At 46.3% G+C, this 21,143-nt stretch overlaps 1 protein-coding gene across 4 annotated transcripts; it reads right to left on the bottom strand.

Moving 5' to 3' along the window:
* Nucleotides 1-17: 17 nt before the first annotated feature.
* ABHD4 (abhydrolase domain containing 4, N-acyl phospholipase B) lies at nt 18-18,106 on the bottom strand. Of its 4 annotated transcripts, none has more exons than XM_060096490.1 (7): nt 18,021-18,106; nt 13,990-14,078; nt 12,436-12,761; nt 12,129-12,283; nt 10,265-10,376; nt 2,210-2,396; nt 18-1,491 (listed from the first exon to the last, which is right to left on the bottom strand). In XM_060096490.1, the coding sequence occupies exons 2-7, from the start codon at nt 14,011-14,013 to the stop codon at nt 1,402-1,404; spliced, it is 894 nt and encodes a 297-aa protein (XP_059952473.1). In that variant the 5' UTR covers nt 14,014-14,078; nt 18,021-18,106; the 3' UTR covers nt 18-1,401. The 4 variants fall into 4 exon arrangements, with proteins under 4 accessions (XP_059952473.1, XP_059952471.1, XP_059952474.1 ...); XM_060096488.1 differs by having other exon boundaries at nt 12,436-12,808; nt 18,021-18,100; XM_060096491.1 differs by lacking the exon at nt 18,021-18,106 and adding an exon at nt 17,914-18,010.
* Nucleotides 18,107-21,143: the final 3,037 nt, after the last annotated feature.

Raw genomic sequence — 21,143 nt, forward strand, 5'->3', positions numbered from 1 at the left:
CAGTTTTGACTCATTTCTTTATTAATATAGAAAAGGAGCCCAAGGCAGCTGGACCAGTAGTACAAAGCACCAGGAGTTAATACTATTCTGGTGAAAGGGTTGGCTTTACAAAAGTGAAGGAGTAGGCAAGAGCTGCCCTGGTTCTGGGGCCAGGCCCAGCCTACTGCCCAGAACCTCGGAGCAGCACCTGGAACCAGCCCCTGGGAGAGAGTGACGGGGGGTCGGGGGCTGATGAGCTGGAGACCAGAAGGACAGGTGGCAGGGATGGAGGGCCAGGCAGTGAGAACCATCCTGTGGCTGATGAGGACAGGCAACTGCCGGCTTGAGGCTCCCCACTGGACCCTGGGCGGAGGCTCACGTGAGCCTCAGCTCCGGGGGCAGGTAGAAAAACCCTGCGGATACTAGAGAGAATGGGGATCCAGACACGGCTCAGGGTTGAAGGGCCTTTCCCTTCTCTCCACCAGGGGCCACCTTTCTCAACACTATGGGTGGGGCTTCAGGGCCCAAGGCACAGAGGGAGACCCAAAGGCCTCCCAGCGGGAGGAAGAGGGGGCAGGAAGGAAGCGCTTGAGTGTTCCCAGCTTAGGCAGCTGGGGCTGAGACACAGGGCAGGCAAACAGCACCCCCGTACAATGAGGCTGGAAGGCAGGGCTGGGTTGGGCTTATCCTCAGCCAGGACCAGCCCCATGGCAACGGTGCTTGCCTCAAACCTTAGCAAACAGAGTCTGCCATGAGCACTGGCTCTCAGCAGAGCCGGGTGCCAGCCCTGGCTCTCCTGGAACAGAGCTGTCTCACCACGGACCAGCCATGCCCTGCCCTGCCCTGGGCCTCCTCTGTTAATGAGGGCTTTGGATATAACCTCTCAGATCACGGGAGCTGCAGGACCTGCTCTTGGTACTTAAGTGGGAACCAGTCCCAACAAGACTCCGGAAGAACTGGCATGGGCCGAGGGGCCGGGGGTGATGGGGGAGGAAGATGTTCCTGCATGGAACCTACCCCAGAACCTACCCACACACTCCAGAGCCGGGAAAGGCCACTGAGAGCCTCTCCTTCACCCAGGGGAGGCGGCCGCCCTCCCTTTGGCCCATGGGGGAACGCAGCTTGGTGTGACCCTTCATAACCACACCTGGGTAACACTCGGCATGGAGAGAATGGGGTGGCACTCTGCAAGCCTTTATGCTCTTCCCCGGGGTGGGGAGCTCAAGGCCACTTGTGGCTTTTGCCTCTAGCCCTTAGCGTAGAGAGGAGTGCTCTCCTTCTGTGGTTCTGCCCTGGGGACAGCCCGAGACTCTGCCTGGCTGGCACATGTTAGTTGGTCAGGGAAGGACAGAGGGGTAAGTAAGGAGACAGGGAGGTGAGAGTGACTCTCTGGCTTTCTCCTCGCTCTCTAGGGAGAGCAGCTCAATCAACCGAGTCGCAGATCTCCTCCACCACTGCATTGAAGATGTGTGGCTGGTCCGCGTACACGTGATGTGAGGCACCCTCGATCTCCTGTGGATGGAGGACCCCACCAGGGGTGGGACAGCCCTTTATTCAAGGCACTGGAAAGCTATTGCACCATTTCTTTTTCCCTTAAGCCTGCTTGCCCATCGCCCATGAGCATTTATTTTATCTAAGACAACAGTCCACCTTTCTCCCCAGATCTTGGCACTTCCCTGTGGGAGTCAGTGAATCCCAATATCCCATCCTTACTTCTCCTATGGCGCCTGATTTTATCTTTCCTTCCATGCCAGCCCCTCCACTGGCCTCATGTCATCCACATGTCCACTAAAGCAGGGCCCATCAGGTACCAGCCTAATTAAGCATACTCATTAGCAAATGAAGGGGGAAGGCGTAAGGAAAAACTGCAGGGTGGGGGTGGAGGAGTGTGGTGGGAAGGCTTCATGGCAGCCTCTACAGTTCCCAGCTCTGGTTTGGGGTGGGAATTACAGGGGGTGGAGGGACAGCGTGGTGCCTGTGCCTGACTACTGGACAAGAATCTGCCTTTCAGCTGAACTGAGCTACACAGAAGTGAGAAGGCCCTAATTATGATTTTACAGAGAGCCAACCCTTTCAAGTCTACTGCCGTAGCTCAACGTGTCCACTCCTCTTTCCCCCCGACTCTCCCATCACCCTTCCCTCCCTGACTCAGCTACTCTGGGTCAGTCAACACGTGCTGGGATGTTGCAGTGTTTCCACCTCAATCCTGCTCCTCCAGTGGCCAACGTACCATGTCTCGGACGTAGGAATCCGGCCGCTGCAGCTTCACCTTTTTTCCCGTGCTGGTGTCTATCCAGGTGTTGGCCCCATAGATCATGGTGATGGGCATTTCTTTTTGAATCAAGTGAATTCGCTCTAACATGGGTCGCCGGGCCCAGCCGAAGGACTCCATCATGGTTTTGAATGCCGTCTCTCCGCTGAAGAAGCAAAACAGGGTGAGGCAATGAATAAACGCCACAGCCTAAAATGTCAATTTGTTGATCTCAGAGGCTGGGGCAGTATCTTTGTCATTCTTTGTGTTCCTCTCAGAGCCCAGCACTGGGCTCATTAAATATTAGGAAGATTAGGAGACAGGACTGAATCTCCAGAGGGTCCTGTCACAGATGAGTTAGGAGGGACACACTTGTGAAAACCCCATGGCACTGAGAATTATCCAAGAGCCTAATAGGTTACTATTTATCCAACAAATATTTATGTGGCATCCCAGAGCTGAGGGTGGGGACATATGAACAAGACAGACGCAGTGCCTGCCCTCCTGGAGCTCACATTTTCCTCATACTTTAGGCATAAATAATGAATTATATGATTAACTTAACTTCAAATTTCCCAAGAAATATGAAAGGGTGGCGGAGTTCTAGGAGAACACAGACTAGGGACTTGGCTTCCTGGGGCTGAAGGAGAAGGTCAAGGGGTTCACTTGGGGTGGGCACTGATGAGCAAGTACTACAGAAGCACAAAGGGCTTGCTGAGGAGAATGGAATGAAACGTCAGTCTTGTGAGCACCTGGGGGGAGCAGCAGTTTGTGCAACTTGAGAAGCAATGACGGCCAATCTAATCTCCTTTGCTCCCTGGCCATTTCCTTAGGGAGAGCTAACTGAGGCTGTGTCACGAGGGGTCTGCAAGGCTGGGGCAGAAGCCAGCTGTCCAGGTTGCTCTCCTGGGAAGCAGGAGAGGTTGGGGACACTGCCGCCCAGCAGGCTTAGCCTGTTCGGGAATTATATCCCCAGTCTCCTTTGCACCCCTGAGTTGAAAGAGAGCCTGGGTTCTGCACAGGCCACCAGAAACAGGGTTTCTCCTTAAGACAGTGCAGCATGGTGGAAAAATCATGGACTCTGGAGTCAGAGAGACATGAGTTCAAGTCCTGGCTGTAGTTTCTAAGCAAGTCATGTAAACAAGAATACACCTTAATTTTTTCATTTACAAGCTGGGAGGAATTATACCCACTTTATTAGGTCATTGTGAACAAAATGAAAATATGTACAAAGCCCCTAAATTTAGGTGAAGCAAAGTAGATACCCCATCCCCCAAATATTATTCTTTGGCCAAATTGTATGTTTTCCAAGGGAATGGTAAGAGTTACCACGAGCTCATGAGGGTTACAACTCAGAAAGACTCAAGGGCTTATAAAATTGAGTGATGGGGTTTGGGGGAAGGGGCTGGTTATCACTGATGTCATCTCTGCTTCTTCTAGGACCTGAATGAGGTATGTGATTATATACTCTGTGGCTTAGATTGGGAGGCCATTCATTTTATGGAACTAGGTCTCAGACTGGGGAATGCTCTGAGGAAAGGGCTAGGGGAGGGCCTGCAGGGTCTCAGAGGGTATGAGACTGGCACTGAGCCCAGTGTGGGCTGAGAGGAGTCGAGAGCAGGAAGCAGGGGGCTTCCTGATTTGACTGTTGAGCTGTGTTTCTATACTGCTGCTTAAGCAGGGCCCTTCAATCAGCTGGGCTCCTGAGGAATGTTGGATGGACAGTTCCCACGCTGCCTGAAAGCTGTCTGGGTTTGACGCTAATGCTCAGACAGTACTGCTGGAATGCAAAACCCCAGTTGCTTCACAGCTTTGGGCTGAACAGTCCTGAAATGAGGCAGGGCAGTGCTGCTGCTCCCAATGACCTTGGCTCCCCTGAGATACCTCCCAGTAGTGTGGGGTGAGGCCCCACCGAGGTGGTGCCTCATGGTATCAGCCACTCACATGGCACTGCCCGAGGGGAAGACTACCTCCCTGACTCTGCCCTGGATGGCAGTTGTCAAGACTGTAGATCAGCAGGCTTGTGGGGCCTATGTCTGAGTTGTCATAGATATAAACTTCTAGAGATTCTGCGGACATCCCAAAATCCCCCAAAGATAGGGAAGGCATTCCTATCCCAACAGTAAGTATTTCAAGATGCACATAATTAAAATTTTAAATGCATAATCTTTCCATCAGCAGTTCTATTTGTAGGAATGTAGTCTAGAGATAGTCACATGTGTGCAAAGGAAGATACATAAGGAGGTTCCCTGAAGCAATGTCACATGATATCTCAGACCTAAAATAACAAGAAGATTCAGGAATTACAGGTCTGGGACAGGAGAGGACTTTCTTTCTTTTTTTTTTTTCTTTGTAAAAATACCATGTTCAGAGAAGGAAGAAGAACTACAATCCTGCAGCCTGTGGAACAAAAACCACATTCACAGAAAGATAGACAAGATGAAAAGGCAGAGGACTGTGTACCAGATGAAGGAACAAGATAAAACCACAGAAAAACAAGTAAGTGAAATGGAGATAGGCAACCTTCCAGAAAAAGAATTCAGACTAATGATAGTGAAGAGGATCCAGGACCTCAGAAAAAGAATGGAGGCAAAGATCGAGAAGATTCAAGAAATGTTTAACAAAGACTTAGAAGAATTAAAGAGCAAACAAACAGAGATGAACAATACAATAACTGAAATGAAAACTACACTAGAAGGAATCAATAGCAGAATAACTGAGGCAGAAGAACAGATAAGTGACCTGGAAGACAGAATGGTGGAATTCACTGCTGTGGAACAGAATAAAGAAAAAAGAATGAAAAGAAATGAAGACAGCCTAAGAGACCTCTGGGACAACATTAAACACAACAACATTCACATTATAGGGGTCCCAGAAGGAGGAGAGAGAAAGGACCAGAGAAAATATCTGCAGAGATTATAGTCGAAAACTTCCCTAACATAGGAAAGGAAATGGCCACCCAAGTCCAGGAAGTGCAGAGAGTCCCTTACAGGATACACCCAAGGAGAAAAATGCCAAGACACATAGTAATCAAATTGGCAAAAATTAAAGACAAAGAAAAATTATTGAAAGCAGCAAGGGAAAAATGACAAATAACATACAAAGGAACTCCCATAAGGTTAACAGCTGATTTCTCAGCAGAAACTCTACAAGCCAGAAGGGAGTGGCATGATATACTTAAAGTGATGAAAGGGAAGAACCTACAACCAAGATTACTCTACCCGGCAAGGATCTCATTCAGATTTGATGGAGAAATCAAAAGCTTAACAGACAAACAAAAGCTAAGAGAATTCAGCACCACCAAACCAGCTCTACAACAAACGCTAAAGGAACTTCTCTCAGTGGGAAACACAAGAGAAGAAAAGGACCTACAAAAACAAACGCAAAACAATTAAGAAAATGGTCATAGGAACTTACATATAGATAATTACCTTAAACGTTGAATGGATTAAATGCTCCAACCAAAAGACACAGTCTTGCTGAATGGATACAGAAACAAGACCCATATATATGCTGTCTACAAGAGACCCACTTCAGACCTAGGGACACATACAGACTGAAAGTGAGGGGGATGGCAAAAGATATTCCATGCAAATAGAAATCAAAAGAAAGCTGGAGTAGCAATACTCATATCAGATAAAATAGACTTTAAAATAAAGATTGTTACAAGAGACAAGGAAGGACACTACATAATGATCAAGGGATCAATCCAAGAAGAAGATATACCAATTATAAATATATATGCACCCAACATAGGAGCACCTCAATACATAAGGCAACTGCTAGCAGCTGTAAAATAGGAAATTGATAGTAACACAATAATAGTGGGGGACTTTAACACCTCACTTACACCAATGGACAGATCATCCAAAATGAAAATAAATAAGGAAAGAGAAGCTTTAAATGACACAGTAGACCAGATAGATTTAATTGATATTTATAGGACATTCCATCCAAAAACAGCAGATTACACTTTCTTCTCAAGTGCGCACGGAACATTCTCCAGGATAGATCACATCTTGGGTCACAAATCAAGCCTCAGTAAATTTAAGAAAATTGAAATCATATCAAGCATCTTTTCTGACCACAACGCTATGAGATTAGAAATGAATTACAGGGGAAAAAACATAAAAAACACAAACACATGGAGGCTAAACACTATGTTACTAAATAATCAAGAGATCACTGAAGAAATCAAAGAGGAAATCAAAAAACACCTAGGACAAATGACAATGAAAACACGACAATCCAAAACCTATGGGATGCAGCAAAAGCCGTTCTAAGAGGGAAGTTTACAGCTATACAAGCCTACCTCAAGAAACAAGAAAAATCTCAAATAAACAATCTAACCTTACACCTAAAGGAACTAGAGGAAGAACAACAAACAAAACCCAAAGTTAGCAGTAGGAAAGAAATCATAAAGATTAGAGCAGAAATAAATGAAATAGAAACAAAGGAAACGGTAGCAAAGATCAATAAAACTAAAAGCTGGTTCTTTGAGAAGATAAACAAAATTGGTAAACCATTAGCAAGACTCATCAAGAAAAAGAGGGAGAGGACTCAAATCAATAAAATTAGAAATGAAAAAGAAGTTACAACAGACACTGCAGAAATACAAAGCATCCTAAGAGACTACTACCAGCAACTCTATGCCAATAAAATGGACAACCTGGAAGAAATGGACAAATTCTTAGAAAGTTAAAACCTTCCAAGACTGAACCAGGAAGAAATAGAAAATATGAACAGACTAATCACAAGTAATGAAATTGAAACTGTGATTAAAAATCTTCCAACAAACAAAAGTCCAGGACCAGATGGCTTCACAGGTGAATTCTACCAAACATTTAGAGAAGAGCTAACACCCATCCTTCTCAAACTCTTCCAAAAAATTGTGGAGGAAGGAACACTCCCAAACTCATTCTATGAGGCCACCATCACTCTGATACCAAAACCAGACAAAGGTACTACAAAAAAAGAAAATTACAGACCAATATCACTGATGAATATAGATGCAAAAATCCTCAAAAAAATACTAGGAAACAATCCAACAGCACATTAAAAGGATCATACACCATGATCAAGTGGGATTTATCCCAGGGATGCAAGGATTCTTCAATATATGCAAATCAATCAATATGATACACCATATTAACAAATTGAAGAATAAAAACCATACGATCATCTCAATAGATGCAGAAAAACCTTTTGACAAAATTCAACACCGATTTATGATAAAAACTCTACAGAAAGTGGGCATAGAGGGAACCTACCTCAACATAATAATGGCCATATATGATAAACCCACAGCAAACATCATTCTCAATGGTGAAAAGCTGAAAGCATTTCCTCTAAGATCAGGAACAAGACAAGGATTCCTCTCTCACCGGTATTATTCAACATAGTTTTGGAAGTCCTAGCCATGGCAATCAGAGAAGAAAAAGAAATAAAACGAATACAAACTGGAAAAGAAGAAGTAAAACTGTCACTGTTTGCAGATGACATACTATACATAGAGAATCCTAAAGATGCCACCAGAAAACTACTAGAGCTAATCAATGAATTTGGTAAAGTTGCAGGATACAAAATTAATGCACAGAAATCTCTTGCATTCCTATACACTAATGATGAAAAATCTGAAAGAGAAATTAAGGGAACACTCCCATTTACCACTGCAACAAAAAGAATAAAATGCCTAGGAATAAACCTTCCTATGGAAACAAAAGACCTGTATACAGAAAACGATAGGACACTGATGAAAGAAATTAAAGATGATACCAACAGATGGAGAGATATACCATGTTCTTGGATTGGAAGAATCAATATTGTGAAAATGACTGTACTACCCAAAGCAATCTACAGATTCATTGCAATCCCTATCAAATAACCAATGGCATTTTTTATGAACTAGAACAAAATAATCTTAAAATTTGTATGGAGACACAAAAGACCCTGAATAGCCAAAGCAGTCTTGAGGGAAGAAAACGGAGCTGGAGGAATCACACTCCCTGACTTCAAACTATACTACAAAGCTACAGTAATCAAGACAATATGGTACTGGCACAAAAATAGAAACATAGATCAATGGAACAAGATAGAAAGCCCAGAGGTAAACCCAAGCACCTATGATCAACTAATCTATGACAAAGGAGGCAAGGATATACAATGGAGAAAAGACAGTCTCTTCAACAAGTGGTGCTGGGAAAACTGGACAGCTGCATGTAAAAGAATGAAATTAGAACACTCCCTAATACCATACACAAAAATAAACTCAAAGTTGATTAGAGACCTAAATGTAAAACTGGACACTATAAAGCTCTTAGAGGAAAACATAGGAAGAACACTCCTTGACATAAATCACAGCAAGATCTTTTTTGATCCACCTCCTAGAGTAATGGAAATAAAAACAAAAATAAACAAATGGGACCTAATGAAACTTAAAAGCTTTTGCACAGCAAAGGAAACCATAAACAAGACAAAAAGACAACCCTCAGAATGGGAGAAAATATTTGCAAATGAATCAATGGACAAAGGATTAATCTCCAAAATATATAAACAGCTCATGCGCTCAATATTAAAAAAACAAACAACCCAATCCAAATGGGCAGAAGACCTAGACAGACATTTCTCCAAAGAAAACATACAGATGGTCAAGAAGCACATGAAAAGGTGCTCAACATCACTAATTATTAGAGAAATGCAAATCAAAACTACAATGAGGTATTACCTCACACCAGTTAGAATGGGCTTCATCAGAAAATATACAAACAGGGCTTCCCTGGTGGCGCAGTGGTTGGGAGTCTGCCTGCCAACGCAGGGGACGTGGGTTCGTGTCCCAGTCTGGGAAGATCCCACATGCCGCAGAGCGGCTGGGCCCGTGAGCCATGGCTGCTGAGCCTGCGCGTCCGGAGCCTGTGCTCCGCAACGGGAGAGGCCACAACAGTGAGAGGCCCGCGTACAGCGAAAATAAATAAATAAATAAATAAATATTTTTAAAAAATAAATAAAATAAAAAAAGAAAATATACAAACAAAAAATGCTGGAGAGGGTGTGGAGAAAAGGGGACCCTCTTGCACTGGGAATGTAAACTGATACAGCCACTATGGAGAACAGTACGGAGGTTCCTTAAAAAACTAAAAATAGAATTATCATATGATCCAGCAGTCCCACTACTGGGCATATACCCAGAGAAAACCATAATTCAAAAAGACACATGCACCCCACTGTTCATTGCAGCACTATTTACAATAGCCAGGTCACAGAAGCAACCTAAATGCCCATCGAGAGACGAATGGATAAAGAAGTTGTGGTACATATATACAATGGAATATTACTGAGCCATAAAAAGGAACGAAATTGGGTCATTTGTTGAGACATGGATGCATCTAGAGACTGTCATACAGAGTGAAGTGTCAGAAAGAGAAAAACAAATATCGTATATTAACATGTATATGTGGAACCTAGAAAAACAGTACAGATGAACTGGTTTGCAGGGCAGAAATAGAGACACAGATGTAGAGAAGAAACGTATGGACACCAAGGGGGGAAAGCCGCGGGGGGCGTGGGGGTGGGGGAATGATGAATTTGGCGATTGGGATTGACATGTATACACTGATGTGTATAATATCAATGACTCATAAGGACCTGATGTATAAAAAAATAAATAAAATTAAAAAAAAATACCATGTTCATATCACATTTTCAGTTAAAAAGAGAAAAAGATCTTTGCAAATGTTTTCCAGTCTTTTTGCCTGTCAGGCTAACTGCCTATCTCCAGGGAAGAGTAAGGATCCTTCTCTAGAGACGGGCGGCATGTTTAATTAATCTATTATCTTCTCCATCCCTTTGTGCCTATCCCTGGGAAGGTCTCTGGAAACTATCAAGCCTGCTAATGCCTGTGTTCCCCTAACTGAATGAGAGCTCCGTGGAAGAAGAAATACAGCACAGAATGATCCTGGGACCGTCTGGAGTTTTCCAGCAGCTGGAGTTTTAGCTGCCAAGCCATCAACCTGAGCTGACTCTGGAAGCTACCCTCACCTGGGATTCTGGGCATTGCAGTGGTAGATATACTCCGATATAGTATCATCGTCAAAGAAGTCTGCAAACTTGCGCTTGAAGTCTGGTCGGAATCTCTGTACCAGGCTGGGCCCTGGGAGGGGACAGAATGTGGAGAGGCCGATTTGAATAGGGAGGAAAGACTCCTGCCTCTGTATGTGTTAACAACTTTAACCAAACATTATTTCTCCTAAGGGCTTCTTTGCTTTGTACACTTAATGTTATAGTGGCAGACAGAGCATGCAAGTCTTTTGGGAAGCTCCAGGTGACTACAAATGAGAGTCAGTTCGTTGCCAAAGAATTTAGACAGTCTAATGTCACTGAAGAACCAGATTATCTGCAGCTCAATGAAGTCCCAAGATCTTTCTCTCCAAGGATCACAAGCCCCACAGGAGTCCATGGTTGAGATGCTTTGCTTTTACAGTCTGAGCTATATTCTCTTTCTCCCCGAGACCCTTTATGGCCGTTTAATCTTCTGACGGTAGTGGATGAAACCAGACCACCTCCCAAGAGCCCTCTCACGTTCAGGCCTGTAATAGAATACGAGTGAAGAGGTAAACCTAATGCTGGCATCTCAGACTCGGGGCACAGTTTTAGAGCAATCTGTTCCCTTCACCTTTCTTTAAATAGTACATATACAAGCAGTAGGGCACTTGAAACACACTGTAAAAATTGGGCCTAATGAATGATCAGCTTCTGGCCTCTCTTCTGGTCTGCTCTCTCTGTGTGAGAAGCAAGGGGTGAGAGGGAAGCAAAGCCGGGATCCCCTGGGCCCCGGTCCTCCTGCATGGCTGCCAGCCAACCTCCCCAACCATAACAGCTCTGATGCCCATGCATGGACCTGGCCAGAGGCAAGTCCAGAAGTGGGGAGAGTGGTTAGAGCAGGACTTCTCCCTGTAAAAGGATTATAGAAGGTCTACTGGAGTGCACAGTGCTGGGTGCCCTAAGAAGGTCAGCCCTCTGCACATTTAGTATCCTTTGGCACCTGTGTCTCTTGCTTTCCTTCCTTTCTCCCCAAACTCCTACCTTCTGCTCATGTGCTCATTTTTCTCTTTTATGCAGAGCCATTCTGTTTCTCTTGAAGGGCCTAGAGAGACAACTCTTATTCAGCCATTAGCAATTAATTCATAATAATTGGCTATTGAACATTACTGTGTATATATAAGCCATCAGTGCAAAATAGATGGCCACCAATCTTTTCCATAAAGGGAATCTGCTTTTCGCTTTATCATAGTAAAAGGCTCCCCAGATAGGGAGGGTGCTAGCAGTGTGAGGTCAGAAGGCTGGGGCATATTGATCCCACTCACTCGGGCTGGCTCCCCGCTCCTTCCCTCCCTTCACTCACAGGATTTGCTGACAGCTACTAAGTGGTGAAGACGTGGTGTCTGACTGGGGCAGGAGCTTGCCTGCCACTGTGGGCTAGGCTGGAGGCTCTGGTCCTGACCTCTCCTGGCAACAGGTGCTGGGTGAGCTGCAGGGATGGGATCCAGCAGTGGTGACCACACTCAAACACCAACAAGCTGCCATAAACATGTAGCACAGAAACTCAGCAGAGGAAGAGTCACCTCACGACCCCTTTCTCTCTCTCTGGGGCACAGAGTAGCAGTTCTGCTCCATCTGTCTCTTGCATGGAAAAACTTTTTCCATGCAGATGAAGGAAAAAAAGAACCTTCTGAAACTGCAGACAAAGACATCTGGTCCAGATTAACAGCTTTAAATAACAATGTTAGGCCTATTCCCACTTTTCATGAACAAGAGGGGATGGTGAGAGTCCAGGTGCAGTGGGGCTTCTAGAATGGGAGAGCCGTGGCTTGAGGAGATAGTTTTCCATCTACAGGCTACTCACCCCAGGGCCCAGCTACTCGAAGAACAGCCAGTGGATTGGAACGCCCTAGGACAGAGGCCACAGCCTTGACCCAGGTCGGGGGTGCACGGATCTGACTGGGGTCAGTTGGTCGGAGGGGAAAGCCCCATGGGTCCACCAGGATGAGGTGTTTAACTCTAAAGGAGGAAAAAGGAGGAGTTAAGTTGTCTTTGCTTGAAGGTATCACAGCCCTTAAATCACCCAAGAAGAGAACTATTGGAAACAAATACCGTAAGTTTCCCAGCAGGGCGAAGAGTTGTCACGATAGAGACGGGTGGCTCCCTCTTACCTGTCAGGGTACTTGATTGAGTAGGAAGTGGCCAGGAATCCTCCCAGACTGTGCCCCAGGAGGATCATACTGGGGATCCCCATGGACTCCCGCCACGTCTCTATCGAGGTCACAAACTCGTCCTCGGCCCCCTCTGGGTCCCTCGGGAACGTTGGCCTAGAGCTTCGCCCAAAGCCGAGCAGATCGAAGGTGTGCAGAGTGCGGCGGGCGCTCAGTGAATCCATGTTGAGGATCCAGAGGCCCACGCCGCCCCCAAAGCCGTGCACCATCACCAGGGGGGTGCGGTCCCTGAGCTCAGGGCTCACTGTCACCGTCCAGATCTTGTTCTGGTTTGGGAGGGACACATATCGGGCCAGGAACTTGTTCTGGAGGCCTGGGGAGAGGGGTCCAGGGCAGAGCGATAAGACTGTGTGCTGACAGCATCATCCTTTTGCTTGGACTACCACTCTTCAGCTCTCTCTCATCCCCAAACCCTTCCTGACCTCCCTCGCCTTTCCCTTCACAACTCTCTGATCATACATCCTAAGAGCTCAACTCCAAGTACAATTTGTAGACCGTCTAGTCTGTAGGTATTAAGAGGGGCCATCTTATTCTTGGGTCCCTTTGGGTCCACGGTGGCCGTGACCCCACTGTCCCCACAGAGCTTCAGCATCTATCACTCTTGTACCTGTATGTGCTTGGGGCTTGACCCATGGACAGTAGTGTCCTCACTGAGGGTATCTGGGAGGGTTGAGCCAGGTCCCTCTTAGGGACACACCAAGGTGGGCAATGCCTGCTCTGCTGGTGTGAAGTCAGTCACATGACAGAGCTGCCAGGGGGAAGTCACCTGGATCCCAGACAGCTTGAAAGGCTTGAAAACTGTGGCTGTTCTGTGGTTGTACTTATCCCAGCCCAAAAGAGAGAGGGTAGCCATGGCTGGGGCAGTGGCTATAGGGCGGGGAAGATCATATGAGGAATATGGGGAGATATGGCCAAAGGATCTTGTTTGAGTCGGTAGCTGTTGATGTTCCTGGGATGCCTTACCCCAACAGAACACTGCCCACTACAGCTGGTCTGTGGGAATCCCCAACTACTCTGGTAACTGGACGGAGGGGTTGGGGGGGGGGCGCTAATTGGGCAGAACACAAGGAATAGTAATATTAGAGAATACAGGACTGCTGGTCCTTGGGTAGGAAGATGGTAAATCTAAGAAGTGCTTGTGTGTTTGATGAGAAAGGGAGAGATGGCAAAAGAAAAGAATAGGAGAAGGAAGAAGTAAAGGAGAGAATGTGTACATTTGTACATGTTGTATGTTAATAGCTGGTACAGTGTTTGAGGTGAAGTTGTGGGATATGACAGAAACCAGCATGATGGACAGGGAGGGAGATGTCAAGGAACCACTATCATGGAATGTGTGTCCTCTGGGCAAATCTTTTCCCTCCAGTCACAGACATCCCTTCCTCCCACTCCAAGCACTGTCAATCAGGAATCAGTGGGCTCAGTGTGCCAGGCTCCGGGAAGATCCTGTATCCTGGGCCTCCCGAGGGAGGTGGGACGAGTGTCCCTTCTACTTACACTGGAGGATCCTGGCTTCCACATTCTTCAGCTGGGACATGGAAGTGGGGCGCCAAGTGGGCAGCCAGCTGCTCAGCCAGCCTTGAGGCCTGGGACAGGGAGACACAGAGACGCTGGCAAAGCTGGAAACACTGATGCTCTCAGCCTTGCTTGCAGTTAGTCACAAAGAGTTACCAGGGTGCAAGGTGTTTCCAGGCTCAGGGAACCTGCCCCTGTGGCAGTCGGCAATTCCCTGGCTGCCTGATAGACTGTTACTCTTCTCTGGTAAATGGTTATTAACAACAACATGCCCTTTGTTTCAACAGATACTCAGAAGACCATGTGCACGACACTTCACAGTTTACAAAGCCCTTTTACATTTTTTTTAATCTCATTTGAGCTTTACAACTCCACTTTGTTATTGGTTATTATAATGTTCAAGGAGGTTACAAGGGGGAAAAAGCCAACTTTTAACTAATGTTTCAGTTCTCCTTTGCCATCCCTAGGACTGTATGTTCCTTTAGAGTAGGGCAAATTCCCATGCCACCTGCCCTCCTGGCAGGGCACCAGGGTTCGTGTGTGCCCTCTTCCAAGCCCCTGGAAGTACAGAGCACTGTGTCAGTGCCCAGTTGGGCTCTCAGGCAATCAATCAGTCCAGGCTTGAATGACATGGTGGGAGAGGCAGGGAGTAGGATGAGGGAGACCTGGGTTCAAGTCCTGCTGTGATCCCCTGACAGGACAAAGGTTGCCCTTGGCCTTGTTTCCAGTTTATAAAATGAGTAGAAAGCTCACACATGTCATCACCTCCAGTGGCATGCAGTAAAACAGATAAGATAACCTATCTTGCTTTCTACTTTATACCCAGGGAAATTTAAGTCATTGCAGGGTAGAGGTTGAAAGTAGCAGTTGTGGAATAATTTTTAAAAACCCTGGATCTAGGGACTTCCCTGGTGGTACAGTAGTTTAGAATCCGCCTGCCAATGCAGGGGACACGGGATCAAGCCCTGGTCCAGGAAGATCCCACATGCCGGAGAGCAACTAAGCCCGTGCGCCACAACTACTGGGCCTGCACTCTAGAGCTCACGAGCCACAACTACTGAGCCCACGTGCCACAACTACTGAAGCCTGAACACCCAGAGCCCGTGCTCTGCAACAAGAGAAGCCACTGCAATGAGAAGCCCGCACACCGCAACGAAGAGTAGCCCCTGCTCGCCACAACTAGAGAAAGCCCACGTGCAGCAACGAAGACCCAATGTAGCCAAAAACAAACAAACAAACAAACAAAACCCCAAAAAAATGCTTTAAAAAAAAACTGGATCTAAAAGTCACAGTAATAGCATTTACAAGCAGAATGGTGTTGGCCTGTTAAATAACCTGTCTTTGAGCATCTAGATATGGAAGGGACCTCATAAGCTGCCTGGGACAAAACAGATGCTCGCTGAATGAGCTTTTATTATTCCTTTTCCATCCCATATGATATTTCTCTTTTCTTGAACTCTGTCTGGATGAAGTGGATTTCAGGATCCACACCACCAGTTACAGAAAGGGCCTGTAAACATCAGAACAGTCAAGCAGGGGCATTCTGCGGGGGAGCGAGGGGAACTATTACCAACCCCCCCTTGGCACACATTGGGCATCTTGCTACATCATTTGAAGTGCAGAATTTTAGATTAGAATAGTTCCTTAGAAATCTAGTCCAGGGCTTCCCTGGTGGCGCAGTGGTTGAGAGTCCGCCTGCCAATGCAGGGGATACGGGTTCGTGCCCTGGTCCGGGAAGATCCCACATGCCGCGGAGCGGCTGGGTCCGTGAGCCATGGCCGCTGAGCCTGCGCGTCCGGAGCCTGTGCTCCGCAACGGGAGAGGCCACAACAGTGAGAGGTCCACGTACCGAAAAAAAAATAAAAATAAAAAAATAAATCTAGTCCAGCCTCTTTATTTTACAGATGAGCAGAGTGATGCCCGAAGCGGTTACAGCTAGTTAGAAAAGGAAGCAGAACTAGAACCTGGATCTCAAATCCAGGTTTCGCCTTATTTTTTCAAGGCCACACACGAATACTCACATTATACAAGCACGGTTTCACACTTGTCTCTTTTCTGAAAGGAGGTGTGACCTAAGGCCAGAGGCTGAAGTTCTAATCCTGGCATTGCCACTCACCAGCAATTTGTCTTTGGACACATTATTTAGCCTTCTCTGTCAGTTTCCTCATCTTTAAAGGGAGGTAATAATAGTATCTACCTCATAGGGTTGTTATAAAGATCAAATGAATGAATGCACAGAGACATCCCACTAGCACAAGATAAACTCCCAATAAATGTTCTTTTCCCCAGCTAAATCATAAGCTATCTGTATTCCCAGTGTTTTGCAAGTAGCAAATCTCAGTGACTGAGGTTTGAAAGAAATACTGAGGTTGCAGCTGAAACTGGTCCATCAATGGCTTTAGCCAGATGAGAGCTGTCACTCTCAATCAATCCAGTCCTACGAAGACTCAGAACCCTTTGAATATTCCACTGGAATTCCTTATAGGCTTGAAGCACAGGCACCAAGACCACAGAATGTTGCCCGTCTTAAGAGACAAAGTTTCTGTCCACCCCACAGAGACTGTGACAAGTCGGGGCATGTCATCTGGACCCCACATTGCCTTATATCTGCCCAAAGCAGCACTCAGGAGAAATATTGTTCCAAGGAACAGCATCAAGGGCTGCTCTGCAGAGATACTCTTCAGGGAGAGCTTTTCCTCTCTTCTTCACCAAAAATGCTACTGGTAAAGCACTGGAAATAGGCCCTGGCACACTATCTGCTCCATACCACTGGGGAGATGAGGACTGGGCTGGGGAATTCAGGCAAGAAGCAGAGCAGCCACTTAGCCATGAACTTAGCCTGGCTGGGGTTGTCTCTTCCCTTTAGGGTGCCTTTATCCTGATGGTGGGTGAGGCAGAAGGGGTTCTGTGCTGGGTGAGAGGACTGTTCTAGACCTCTGTGATCTTGAGGTCTCCCAACTTCTTTGGGCACTGGATTCTTCATTTGTAAAAAGGAACTGAACTACCTGAATCGCTACCAGCTCTAATATTCGATTTCTCTAAGTCATCGTAGCTATTGTAAATCTCCTCTTGGAAGCATCATTTTGGAAAAACACCACTCTCCTGGGCAGTTCCTTCAAGCCCAGGAAGCTACTATTGTCATAACGTTAATTAGTTTTGCAAGCAGCTCTGAAAAGGGGGGAACAAGGGGGAACACGGGATCCAGGAAAGGCCCAGTTTTGGTGAAAACTGCGCCTTTCCTTTCATAGGCGCCACCCCCACCACCCCCGCACCCCCCGCACCCCGCTTGGCTGGAAGCTGAGTCATTCTCCAAGCAACTTTTCCTTGCACCTATCAGACTGTGAACTGCTTGTCACACCACCTACAGGTGGCATCCCAAACTTGATGTCCTTGAGACGGTGTTAACAAATTCCAAAAGCTCTAATTCTGAAACCGCAGCATTAAGGATATTGTTATGATGATTAAAAACTATCAACAAGGATTGCCAGCGACTAAGCGTCTCGGTTGGCGAGAGCGAAAGAAACTTGCAAGCCTATTAACCCAGACCAATCCCAGCGCAGTGGAGCCAAGCTCACCGCTTGCCACGCCTTACCCGTGCTGGGCTGGGCTAAGCGAGGCTCTTCCCACACCCCTGCCTCCCGATCCAGACAAGCAGACCTGGCTGTTACCCCCGCACCCGCGTCCACACGCTTGCTTTGGGGGATCTGAGACATCACCACTAAATCTAATCCCAGGGTACATAGACTAGAGGGGAGCAAGGAATGAACGCGAACACTAAAGTGGAAAGTCAGAACCGCTGGGCTGTAGAAATCGTTCTCTTCCATTGCTCCCCTGGCTCTCCTGCCGCATCTTCTGGGCAAAAGGAAAGCAACCAAACGCAACCCCCAGCCCTCCCCTGAAGCCGACCTGTAAAAGGAAAGTCTGGAAGGTGTCTAAAACTGTTCCTCAGCCACAGACAGTCCCAGGTTCATGGCCCAGAGATAGAGATAGAGAAAGAGACAGGATTAACTCACTGCTGCTCCAGATCATCAGCCATAGTAAACAAGCCCTGCCGGGTCGAGCTGAGCCAGCCCATCCCTCCGCCTGACGCCAGCACCAGCTGACCCAGAAAAGGGTAGGATAGCAAAGTGGGGCGTGGCCAGCGCCGCGAATGGGGAGGAGGGGCCCCAGGACGCGGCCTGGGGCTCTGAACCCAGCCGGCTGGGACAGCTGGGACACATGAGATGTCTCCGAGAGCGTCACAGAATAGGACAGTAGTTCTGGTCACACATTTGGGGACAGTGAGGGAGATAAGTAGTACCGAAACTACCGAGTCCCTCACAGGAGCTCCATCAAACCTCTACTCTCTCATAATTAAAATGTGACTTAACTACCCCTGCATGCTCCCACATACCCACTGGGCTTCCCTATTATAGCCACCCCATGCCCTCAAGTCCACCCCTTAGTGTTCCTTCTAATCAGATGCTCAAGATGTTTGTGGAGACACTACCAACCGTTGAACGCTCCTATAAAGGGTCTGAGAGCCTGTGGCCCAAGTAGACTACCAAATTTCGCAAATAAAACCCAGGACGCCTAGTTAAAGTTGAACTGCAGATAAACAGCAAATACTTTTTTGGAGTAAGCATGTCCCATGCAATATTTAGGACATAAATGGGCATCCTGTACTTTATCTGGCCACCCTAAACCTAAGCCGCACATGCCAAGAGGAGCATTCCTCTGCTCTGGGGTTGTCTTTGGCCCCAGCCTGGTTCCCAGGGACAAGGTGGCTTAACCCCAGGTCTCCGTCAGTTTGGGATCCCTGCCTCCCCTTCCCCAGGGGGAGCAGTTGAAGGACTAGCCTACATAGGTGGGTCCACTTTAGGTAGCTGGGATGGGGGCTGGAGAGAGAGAGGTCCTGATTGGCTTGCTCAGCAAAGGAGTCAGATCTTAAGGCTGACTCCAGAACTTACCTGAACTGGTAAACAAGGCCTGATGTCCCTGGAGTGGTCATCCTCTTGATTAGGTTAAAACCAGACTAGAGATAGTGGATGCTGGGTGGGAGAATGCTGGTGGTAGGGGTTTGTCAAGGTGGTTTGTTTGTTTTTTTAGCCTTCCTGCAGGACTCAGGAGATTCTGAGATTTCTTCTTTCTTGTAACACAGTGTTAAACGGATCTGCTTAGCATTACAAGGGATTGAAGTTTAAGAGAATAGACATTTCTAGACTTTAGGGGTCTAGGAATTTGTAAGATGTGGGGCAAAGTAGTACAAATAGCAGAGGACCTCTCTCATTCATTCTTACAACAAAGCAGAGTGGTCCTAAACTTCAGGGTGCATTACAGTCATCTGGCTGGCTTGTTAAAAATTCAGGTTTCAAAATCCCTACCCGCTGAGATTCTAATTCATTTGGTTTGGTTTGATGCTAAAAGCTGCAATTTTAGGAAGCACTTCAGATGCTGAAATTCAATGAATTCTGGGTGCAGGTCAGTTTTGGTTTTACCACTTCTCTACTGCATGCTTGTGGTTAAATTATTTAGCATCTCTTTAATTTTCTTCTTCTGTTTTGTGTCTTGTAAGAATAAACCAAGATAATTCAAATAAACATTTAATACATTTGTTTATGCTAAAAAGTTACCATTATTATTATTATATACATACCTATTCAAAGCCAAGCATTATGTTAGACACTAAGAACACCATTATCAAAAGTAAAGAAACACAGGGAATTCCCTGGCAGTCCAGTGGTTAGGACTCTGAGCTTTCACTGCAGAGGGCCCGGATTCAATCCCTGGTTGGGAAACTAAGATCCCACACGCCGCGCAGCGTGGTCAAAAAAAAAAAAAAAAAAAAAAAAAAAGTAAAGAAACAGGCTGCTCTAGTGGTAAACATAGGCTTTCTATCTTTTGCCACCCTAGGCTATTTGTCCCTTTGCAGAGTTGGCAAATTTGTTTTGGGAGCTCAGCTCAAACCTCCCCTCTTCTGAGGCCTTTGCTGGGACAACAGGATCTAAAAGAGATGCCCAGTCACTCTATCACATTACTCTATTTTATGAAATTATCGTGCATACTTGTGGACTCATTTATTATCATTTTCCCTCCACTAGAGCCCAAGTTTCCTGGAGGACCTTGTCTGTTTTGTTCTCAGCTTTGCTGCCAGCTCCTAGGACAGAATGTGGCACAGAGTACACAGTCAGTCCTTACTGGAGAAAGAAATAGATGAAAAGTCTAGTGAGGAGGTATATGTATAAACAAGTACCTAAAAAACAATGTGCTAAGTGTTATAGAATGGGAATGTTGCCTGTCATTCCAGTAAACAAAGAATGTTGCCCATCATCAAGCCATCAGCCAGTGTGGTCTCCCCCTGCACACTCCCACCCCATGGTGCGTCCTGAGGGGAAGTCAGGATGGAGAGAAACAGGAAACATTCTGTGCTCTGGATACTGGCCCTAGATAGTTAAGATGCATAACTAAGGAATAATTTCAGTGAGCCCCAGATGTTTGCATCTTCCCCATACATAGTAAAGCACTAAAATTAAGTTGAGATGTCTGTTTTTTGTGATAAGCAGTAGAATTTCCATGTTTGACTACTTTTTTTTTTTTTTTTTTTTTTTTTTTAAGCAAAAACTGTATATCCTGGCTCCTCTTCGGAGCAGTTCCTCAGAGCTATCTGAGAGGCTGTGTCCCAGGCTACAGTCCTCAGTAAGGTCCCCAAATAAAATTTAACTCTCAACTTTTAGTTCGTGCATTTTTCTCTGATCATCAGTGTCAAGGGCTTTTGGAAGCTATACCATATAGGAAATTCCAGGTTACATCACTCCGAGACAGGGCAACAAAATCTCCCACTTTTCTGAAAACCTGTAAGATGTAGAACTTTTGGGGGCAAGGATGACCTGGCTGGAACTGGTATTAGATCTCTCTAGACCTCATCTCTTGTGGCAGTGCACAGAAGGATTTGTATTTTGTTTCTGTGTGCCAACCCAGCTCTACAGTAGAGGTTGGAGAGAAGTAGGAAACTTGAACATATGGAAAATGCCTTTTACAACCAAAATTAATAGATCCTTTAAGGCGTCCCTGTTACTGAACTGAACTTGTGTCTGCTCACCACACAGCAAAGCTAATTTACTGACACTGGGTTGTGGTGAAGGAAAGTATAGTAGTTA

The sequence above is a fragment of the Mesoplodon densirostris genome, chromosome 4, assembly GCF_025265405.1.
Source record: "Mesoplodon densirostris isolate mMesDen1 chromosome 4, mMesDen1 primary haplotype, whole genome shotgun sequence".
NCBI lineage: Eukaryota > Metazoa > Chordata > Mammalia > Artiodactyla > Ziphiidae > Mesoplodon > Mesoplodon densirostris.

What these genes read in the sequence shown, in the direction of transcription:
- ABHD4 (XM_060096488.1), bottom strand. Translation starts at nt 18,082, where the DNA reads ATGGGCTGGCTCAGCTCGACCCGGCAGGGCTTGTTTACTATGGCTGAT. An exon ending in GCTGATGATCTGGAGCAGCA is followed by an intron (nt 14,079 to 18,020) that starts GTGAGTTAATCC and finishes TCCCTGTCCCAG; the next exon opens with GCCTCAAGGCTGGCTGAGCA. An exon ending in TCGAGTAGCTGGGCCCTGGG is followed by an intron (nt 10,377 to 12,128) that starts GTGAGTAGCCTG and finishes GTCCCCTCCCAG; the next exon opens with GGCCCAGCCTGGTACAGAGA.